Raw genomic sequence first — 9833 nt, forward strand, 5'->3', positions numbered from 1 at the left:
GCCTTTGCCATGAGCGGTGGACTGACGATGCTACGAGTATACGGTCTTGCTGAAAAATGGCAGCTACTTGACTAAATATTGTATTTTCGCCTTACGCGACTTGTTATTTAAACACCTTGCTTTTCCAGAGTTTCTGTTCTTTAACTCTGTAAATGTAACTCCATTTAAAAAATCTCTGCTTTTTAAGACCTGATTTTCTTGTCGTTGTTTTTGTAAAGGGGGATTCCACTGTATAACGGAGTGTACATGCTCTAATTTGCAATGCCTGGTGTCAAGGCTAGTGTCAACAGCAAGTTTTCCTTTCAACGTGCAAATCAAATGTGATGAGAATGTAAGTGAAGCATGTGAAACCACAAGGAACCTTTGCTTCCAGTATCACTAGACCTCCCTCCAACACACAAACTGTATAAATGCTTTCACACACACACACACAGTCTATCTCTTCTACATGGGTGCACATGCGGCCTAAGTCCTCTGCCTGTAAACTTTCCATCATAACCAGCACCAACTGACCAAGGCACATTTTTAACATTTCAATTAAACAAAATCACACCCCATTTTTCTCTTGCAATGAGTCTGTCTCCCCAAGCTTTGCACGCAACATATGAAACAACCATTTCAAAACACGTTCAAAAAGATTTATTTACACTTTCATGACTCTCATTCACACATCGTCAGCTCAGTCTGAGTCTGCATTCTAACAAAACACATCTCAGAATCTACACAGATGTAATTGAACTGCACACAGACTTATCGAAAATCGTTTACTGCCCTTAGCTCTGACGAAAGTTCACATATCATCACTACGCTTGCTGTCTGAGTTCGACCTGTCAACGAATGGAGAGAATCGATGACATTAACACACATTCGAAGTCTACCAGTTTTGAGAGCTGAGCTGATAAACAAAACAAAATTAATTAAAGTGTCCTTGACCTAACACAAATTGTACTTGACCTCAACAGTGTCCTTGACCTAACTCAAACAGCGTCCTTGACCTAAGCACTTCATGTTCACTTTTTGTCCCACTCCTGTCGTTCCTGACGTTCCCGCTCCACCTCTTGAATCAAAGGCATCAGGTAGCGAACATCCTGTAACCAAACAAATTGTCATTTTATAAAACAGTAACAAGATTGATACAAACCCATACGTATGCCAAGTAAACTATCAAAGTCTGAGATTTCTCTCTAAGTCTAATTCTTAGCAGACATCATGTAATCAAACATATTTTGCTTTTCTTTGGACGCACACACAGTGACACAGACACTCAGTAATGCAGACACATAAACTGTAAGTCAGGCAGACATACAATGATACACACATACACACAAACAGTAACGCAGACAGACAGACATACACACAAACTGCAACTCATACAGACACACACACAAACTGTGACCCAGACAGACATACACACACACACAAACTGTAACGCAGACAGACATACACAGACACACAAACTGTAACGCAGACAGACATACTCACAAACTGTAACGCAGACAGACATACTCACAAACTGTAACGCAGACAGACATACACACAAACTGTAACGCAGACAGACATACACACAAACCGTAACGCAGACAGACATACACACAAACTGTAACTCAGACAGACATGCACAGACACACAAACTGTAACGCAGACAGACATACTCACAAACTGTAACGCAGACAGACAGACATACACACAAACTGTAAGTCACACAGACAGACATACACACAAACTGTAACACAGACAGACAGACATACACACAAACTGTAAGTCACACAGACAGACATACACACAAACTGTAAGTCACACAGACAGACAGACACACAAACTGTAACGCAGACAGACATACACACAAACCGTAACTCAGACAGACATGCACAGACACACAAACTGTAACGCAGACAGACATACACAGACACACAAACTGTAACGCAGACAGACATACACACAAACCGTAACTCAGACAGACATGCACAGACACACAAACTGTAACGCAGACAGACATACTCACAAACTGTAACTCAGACAGACATACACACAAACTGCAACTCAGACAGACATACACACAAACTGTAACTCAGACAGACATACACACAAACTGTAACTCAGACATACACACAAACTGTAACTCAGACAGACATACACACAAACTGTAACTCAGACAGACATACACACAAACTGTAACTCTGACATACACACAAAACTGTAACTCAGACAGACATACACACAAACTGTAACTCAGACAGACATACACACAAACTGTAACTCAGACATACACACAAACTGTAACTCAGACAGACATACACACAAACTGTAACTCAGACAGACATACACACAAACTGTAAGTCAGACAGACAGACATACACACAAACTGTAACTCAGACAGACAGACACACAAACTGTAACGCAGACAGACATACACACAAACTGTAACGCAGACAGACATACACACAAACTGTAACGCAGACAGACACACAAACTGTAACGCAGACAGACATACACAGACACACAAACTGTAACACAGACAGACATACACAGACACACAAACTGTAACTCAGACAGACATACACAGACACACAAACTGTAACGCAGACAGACATACACAGACACACAAACTGTAACGCAGACAGACATACACAGACACACAAACTGTAACGCAGACAGACATACTCACAAACTGTAACACAGACAGACATACACACAAACTGTAACGCAGACAGACAGACACACAAACTGTAACGCAGACAGACAGACACACAAACTGTAACGCAGACAGACATACACATACACACAAACTGTAAGTCAGACAGACAGACATACACACAAACTGTAACTCAGACAGACATACACACAAACTGTAACTCAGACAGACATACACACAAACTGTAACTCAGACAGACATACACACAAACTGCAACTCATACAGACATACACACAAACTGTAACTCAGACAGACATACACACAAACTGTAACGCAGACAGACATACACACAAACTGTAACTCAGACAGACATACACACAAACTGTAACTCAGACAGACATACACACAAACTGTAACTCAGACAGACATACACACAAACTGTAACTCAGACAGACATACACACAAACTGCAACTCAGACAGACATACACACAAACTGTAAGTCAGACAGACATACACACAAACTGTAACGCAGACAGACAGACACACAAACTGTAACGCAGACAGACAGACACACAAACTGTAACGCAGACAGACATACACATACACACAAACTGTAAGTCAGACAGACAGACATACACACAAACTGTAACTCAGACAGACATACACACAAACTGTAACTCAGACAGACATACACACAAACTGCAACTCATACAGACATACACACAAACTGTAACTCAGACAGACATACACACAAACTGTAACTCAGACAGACATACACACAAACTGTAACTCAGACAGACATACACACAAACTGTAACTCAGACAGACATACACACAAACTGCAACTCAGACAGACATACACACAAACTGCAACTCATACAGACATACACACAAACTGTAACTCAGACAGACATACACACAAACTGTAACTCAGACAGACATACACACAAACTGTAACTCAGACAGACATACACACAAACTGCAACTCATACAGACATACACACAAACTGCAACTCATACAGACATACACACAAACTGTAACTCAGACAGACATACACACAAACTGTAACTCAGACAGACATACACACAAACTGCAACTCAGACAGACATACACACAAACTGTAAGTCACACAGACACACAAACTGTAACGCAGACAGACATACACACAAACTGTAACTCATACAGACATACACAGACACACAAACTGTAACTCAGACAGACATACACACAAACTGTAAGTCAGACAGACATACACACAAACTGTAACTCAGACAGACATACACAGACACACAAACTGTAACTCAGACAGACATGCACACAAACTGTAAGTCAGACAGACATACACACAAACTGTAAGTCAGACAGACATACACACAAACTGTAACGCAGACAGACATACACACAAACTGTAAGTCAGACAGACACACAAACTGTAACGCAGACAGACATACTCACAAACTGTAACACAGACAGACATACACACAAACTGTAAGTCAGACAGACACACAAACTGTAACGCAGACAGACATACACACAAACTGTAACGCAGACAGACATACACACAAACTGTAACGCAGACAGACATACACACAAACTGTAACTCAGACAGACATACACACAAACTGTAACGCAGACAGACATACACAGACACACAAACTGTAACTCAGACAGACATACACAGACACACAAACTGTAAGTCAGACAGACATGCACAGACACACAAACTGTAACGCAGACAGACATACACACTAACTGTAACTCAGACAGACATACACACAAACTGTAACGCAGACAGACATACACACAAACTGTAAGTCACACAGACACACAAACTGTAACTCAGACAGACATACACATACACACAAACTGTAAGTCAGACAGACATACACACAAACTGTAACTCAGACAGACATGCACAGACACACAAACTGTAACTCAGACAGACATGCTCACAAACTGTAACTCAGACAGACATGCACAGACACACAAACTGTAACGCAGACAGACATACACACTAACTGTAACTCAGACAGACATACACACAAACTGTAACGCAGACAGACATACTCACAAACTGTAACTCAGACAGACATACTCACAAACTGTAACTCAGACAGACATGCACAGACACACAAACTGTAACTCAGACAGACATGCACAGACACACCAGGGGTCGACACTAACTTATTTGGCCTGGGGCCACACTGGCCCCAGAGATGGAAATTGCTGGGGCGGAAAACAAACATCTGGGGCCCACTCTCAGTATTCACGTGCGGCAATGCATTGTCTGTTTTTCTTCATCGTACTGAAGCCAGGGAAATTCTTTCAACCATTTGACATTGAAATTACGACAGCGCTTTGCGCTTTTGGCTGCATCGGTCTCCTTTTTTCGTTTCTCTCCACCCTGTTCTTCATCTTCATTTCCATGTCTTTTTACACCAGGGATGTGTCGCCACATTTTGCGTTTGGCATTTGAAGGCGATACTTATCTCTCACGCTAAAGAGCGCAATCTGGGAGTTATTTCCCTTGCGGCATTGTCCTTCGACGATTTCAATGTTTTTTTTTTCTTGACTGCGGCATTGATCGTAACGCAAATTTCAGTGACGACTTTGACTGGCGATATTTTGTGATTGGCTCTGCCATTAGAATTTTCGGTTTGTCATTGTTGGAATTTATCCTGGGACGGAGTGGGCCCCAAGCTTCGGCAATGTTTGGGGCGGAACACAAAACTCTGGGGCGTTCCGCCCCCCGCCCCTGCTAGTGTCGAACCCTGCACACAAACTGTAACTCAGACAGACATGCACAGACACACAAACTGTAACTCAGACAGATATATATACAGACACACAAACTGTAACTCAGACAGATATACACAGACACACAAACTGTAACTCAGACAGATATATACAGACACACAAACTGTAACTCAGACAGATATATACAGACACACAAACTGTAACTCAGACAGATATATACAGACACACAAACTGTAACTCAGACAGACATGCACAGACACACAAACTGTAACTCAGACAGACATGCACAGACACACAAACTGTAACTCAGACAGACATACACAGACACACAAACTGTAACGCAGACAGACATACACAGACACACAAACTGTAACTCAGACAGACATACACAGACACACAAACTGTAACTCAGACAGACATACACACAAACTGTAAGTCAGACAGACATACACACAAACTGTAACGCAGACAGACATACACACAAACTGTAACTCAGACAGACATACACAGACACACAAACTGTAACTCAGACAGACATACACACAAACTGTAACGCAGACAGACATACACACAAACTGTAACTCAGACAGACATGCACAGACACACAAACTGTAACTCAGACAGACATGCACATACACACAAACTGTAAGTCAGACAGACATACACAGACACACAAACTGTAAGTCAGACAGACATACACAGACACACAAACTGTAAGTCAGACAGACATGCACACACACAAACTGTAACTCAGACAGACATACTCACAAACTGTAACTCAGACAGACATGCACAGACACACAAACTGTAACTCAGACAGACATACTCACAAACTGTAACTCAGACAGACATGCACAGACACACAAACTGTAAGTCAGACAGACATGCACAGACACACAAACTGTAACTCAGACAGACATGCACATACACACAAACTGTAAGTCAGACAGACATACACAGACACACAAACTGTAAGTCAGACAGACATGCACAGACACACAAACTGTAACTCAGACAGACATGCACAGACACATAAACTGTAACGCAGACAGACATACACAGACACACAAACTGTAACTCAGACAGACATACACAGACACACAAACTGTAACGCAGACAGACATACACAGACACACAAACTGTAACGCAGACAGACATACACAGACACACAAACTGTAACTCAGACAGACATGCACAGACACATAAACTGTAAGTCAGACAGACATGCACACAGTCACACAAACTGTGATGCAGAGAGAAAGAAAAAAACAAAAAGAAAAAAACCCAGCATAGACAGACATGCACAAATAATGCAAGTCAGACAGACATACACATACACAAAAACTGTGTAACACAGACAGACACACAGTGACACACACACAGAGAACTAACCTCCTCCATCTTGGTCCACTCCCCCTTGGGCAGGATCTCTTTGCGGTTGGAGAGGTACATGGCGCGGGAGATGCGGAACTGACGGGCGTCGTACACGTCAGCTGGCAATCGTTTGATCGCTTCCTTTACGGCTGACGTCTCGTCCAGACAATCATCCCGCACCAAACCTGTCAAAAAAAGAAAGAAAAGAGAATTAATTAATTGTGAATGTGATGAAATATTGTTATCAATATCAGGCCTCAATCTTTGGTCATACTGAATCGACAAACTCAATTTCTGCCGATCTTGATAATGATAGCCAGTCCATGTAACTGATGCCCGTTTTGCAGAGGCAAGAACTGCTTGTGACTAGCTTCCTGCCTTGCAAGACATGAGTGAGGGCGCAAAAGTTACGATTCTGTGCTGGGCAGGCAAGAATTTAACATGACTGGCTTGATACCGAAAGAGTTGTCTGCAGGATCTCGTCGGTGAACATATCCAATGTGACTGGTAGCTGCCATATTTTCTCGCATAGCAAACATCTTCACATAGACGCTTCGCTACTCTTGCCAAATCCTACAGGCGAGCTGTCCCCATGAAATGCTTCTTCCTAGCCACACCACTGGTGGTCACTGGTGAGACCTGACTCAGGACTGTCAAGGTGTTTGATTTCACCCACTCTGAATCTGACTAAGTTTAGTCACGACAAACCTGCTGCAGCCAAATCTAAAAAATCAAAACAAATAAAAAAAACTGGTTATCTTGAACTTTAGTGTGTTAAATTCATAGCTCAGAATCCAGTGGCATTCTTTACTAATTTTTGATATAAATCCCTGTAATCAAGCCAAAGAACATTTGTCGTGAAATCAATTGAGGGATTGAGCTCCAAACTTAGCATAATTAATTAATTTGGTTGTTTGATCGACGAAAATGCCTTGAAAATGGCATACATTGTCAACCAAGGGACATCATTTACACGACGGAGTTGCCTCCCCTGTCCGCCCATACGGATAATTCCTTCTTTGACGCATGTAAACGAAATGCAACCGTACAGTTCATCGGAGTTCATTCCGTGACTTCAAAGGGATCTAAAATGACTTGTTATGATTACAAGTGCAGGTTCCACAAATTTGGAGGCTTAAATACCCCTGAATTACGAGCTATGAATTTGACATACTAAAGTTCAACATTACCAAAAAACTGATGGTTGGTATTTACCGTACTTTCCGGGTGACAAGGCGCTTCGTTATCTAAGACGCACCCCCTTCTTTTTAAAAAAAATTGTAATCCAGTCACCAGGGGGCCGATAGGGCGCACCAAAATGACCCAGTTTTTGCCATGAGAGGTGGCTCCCCTGTCATATCTAAGAGAGGAAACACTTCCTGCATCGGGGTCAGTGACCGACTTTAACTGAGTGAAAATTTGTGTGCGGCCAGATCAAAGGCATTGTGATAGCTGGGTGGCCTTGTTAAAAGACACGACCTTCTTCCCAGGGGTCAATGACCCAGTTTTTGCCATGAGAGGTGGTTCCCCTGTCATATCTGAGAGAGGAAACACTTCCTGCATCGGGGTCAGTGACCGGTCAGTGAGAGTTTAACAGAGTGGAAATCTGTGTGTGCGGCCAGATCAAAGGCAGGGCAGTACCTAGTAGCTGAAACATGCATTATCACAAGTTGTTTGACTGGTACTCAAGCGGTCTCTTTGATATACAAGACGCAGGGGTCGAACTCGAGGAAAAAAGTCGCGCCTTATGACCCGGAAAGTACGGTAGTAATTTACATTAAAGGCACAGTACGCCTCCCGTAAACCATCACAGATACTGTCAGGCTTTTACACACACCCTTCCATTTGAACGCTCACCAAACGGGAACATCCTAAGTGCCCTACGTAAAGAGCAAGCAATTTTCAAAGAATTAATTTTGCGGATTGTCTCAGTAGACAATCGGACCGTGGTGCGTTTTGGCGCTAGACCTAACTTTTAAAATCTAAATAATAAATTGACAGCTTGTAACACAAACATTCCTAAATCATAAAGGAATTCTTTTTTCATCAAGACAAGATCAGTACAATTCAAAGTTTTGAAAGTTTGAAAAAAGAAAAGCCCGGAAGCAGGGTCACGCAAGGTCATGGTTCTCGTAGCAGACGACGGTTTATGCCTATCGCCAGTTCCTCTGAACAGTCAAAAGCCATCGCTAGAGTTCTTGTGAACCACAGCCGTTTGTTTCGTGCATAGTCAGAGGTACATAATAACGTGCTATTGCAGATAAGCTCACAGCGAGTCGCATTCAAATTACTAACTGACGACTACATTGTGAAAAAGGGAAACTGGATCACAGGGGTTTACGATGGCTCAGGGGTAAGATAAACCACGCAAAAATAAATTCTTTGAAAATTGCTCGCTCTTTACGGAGGGCACCTAGGATGTTCTCAAGCGGTGAGTGTTTAAATGAAAGGGTGTTTGTACTGTGTGTAAAAGCCTGACAGTATCTGTGATGGTTTACGGGAGGCTTACTGTGCCTTTAAACTGCAAAAATTAGCAACTTGTAAGACTCACCCAGGGACGGGAAATAAGACTTGTAGTAGGCCCAACGCTGCAAAGAGCGCTTCCAGGCAGGAACTGCAAAGAAGACAAAATTGTACCAATATATTGACAGAAAGATGAACATGAAAAAACATTTATCTTTTCCATGGGGTTGGAATTGTCGACCATATCGCTGATGTGTCGTGTAACAAGAACGAAGACTGAATGTCGTCTGCTTTGGCCTTGGTGAAACTGCAGTTTCGAAATCGAATCGAGGTTGCTTTCTTCGTCCCCAGGACACAAACAACTAAAATTTATGTGAAACAGTTCAGAAAATAAACTTTTGGTGAAAGAAAACACTCGATCGCTTTACCAGATTTTGAATTAAGGGATAAATTACTGAAATAGAAAACTGACCTTCAGCCACGACTTTTCTAGCAGCCATTTTGTTTCGTAAAAGTGCCACCGATTGTCAAAGACGCAGTCAGACGAGATTTCAACTGATTTGACGAAGAAAGAATCCATTTTACTTAATTAACGAAGACTATTT

The 9833-nt window shown here is 42.2% G+C and overlaps 1 protein-coding gene across 1 annotated transcript; it reads right to left on the reverse strand.

The window, feature by feature from the left end:
* Positions 1-624: 624 nt before the first annotated feature.
* LOC138979910 (cytochrome b-c1 complex subunit 7-like) lies at positions 625-9800 on the reverse strand. The gene is made up of 4 exons (XM_070352684.1): positions 9701-9800; positions 9317-9379; positions 6784-6950; positions 625-1088 (listed from the first exon to the last, which is right to left on the reverse strand). Exons 1-4 carry the CDS (start codon positions 9726-9728, stop codon positions 1011-1013), a joined length of 336 nt encoding a protein of 111 aa, XP_070208785.1. The 5' UTR covers positions 9729-9800; the 3' UTR covers positions 625-1010.
* Positions 9801-9833: the final 33 nt, after the last annotated feature.

The sequence above is a fragment of the Littorina saxatilis genome, linkage group LG11, assembly GCF_037325665.1.
Source record: "Littorina saxatilis isolate snail1 linkage group LG11, US_GU_Lsax_2.0, whole genome shotgun sequence".
Lineage (NCBI taxonomy): Eukaryota > Metazoa > Mollusca > Gastropoda > Littorinimorpha > Littorinidae > Littorina > Littorina saxatilis.

Bases quoted from the DNA above. Each gene is read 5' to 3' on its own strand.
- LOC138979910 (XM_070352684.1), bottom strand. From the start codon at position 9,728: ATGGCTGCTAGAAAAGTCGTGGCTGAAG. The intron at 9,380-9,700 runs GTCAGTTTTCTA...TCTTCTTTGCAG, and splicing joins TAGAAAAGTCGTGGCTGAAG to TTCCTGCCTGGAAGCGCTCT. The intron at 1,089-6,783 runs GTTAGTTCTCTG...GTTTGGTTACAG, and splicing joins AGTGGACCAAGATGGAGGAG to GATGTTCGCTACCTGATGCC.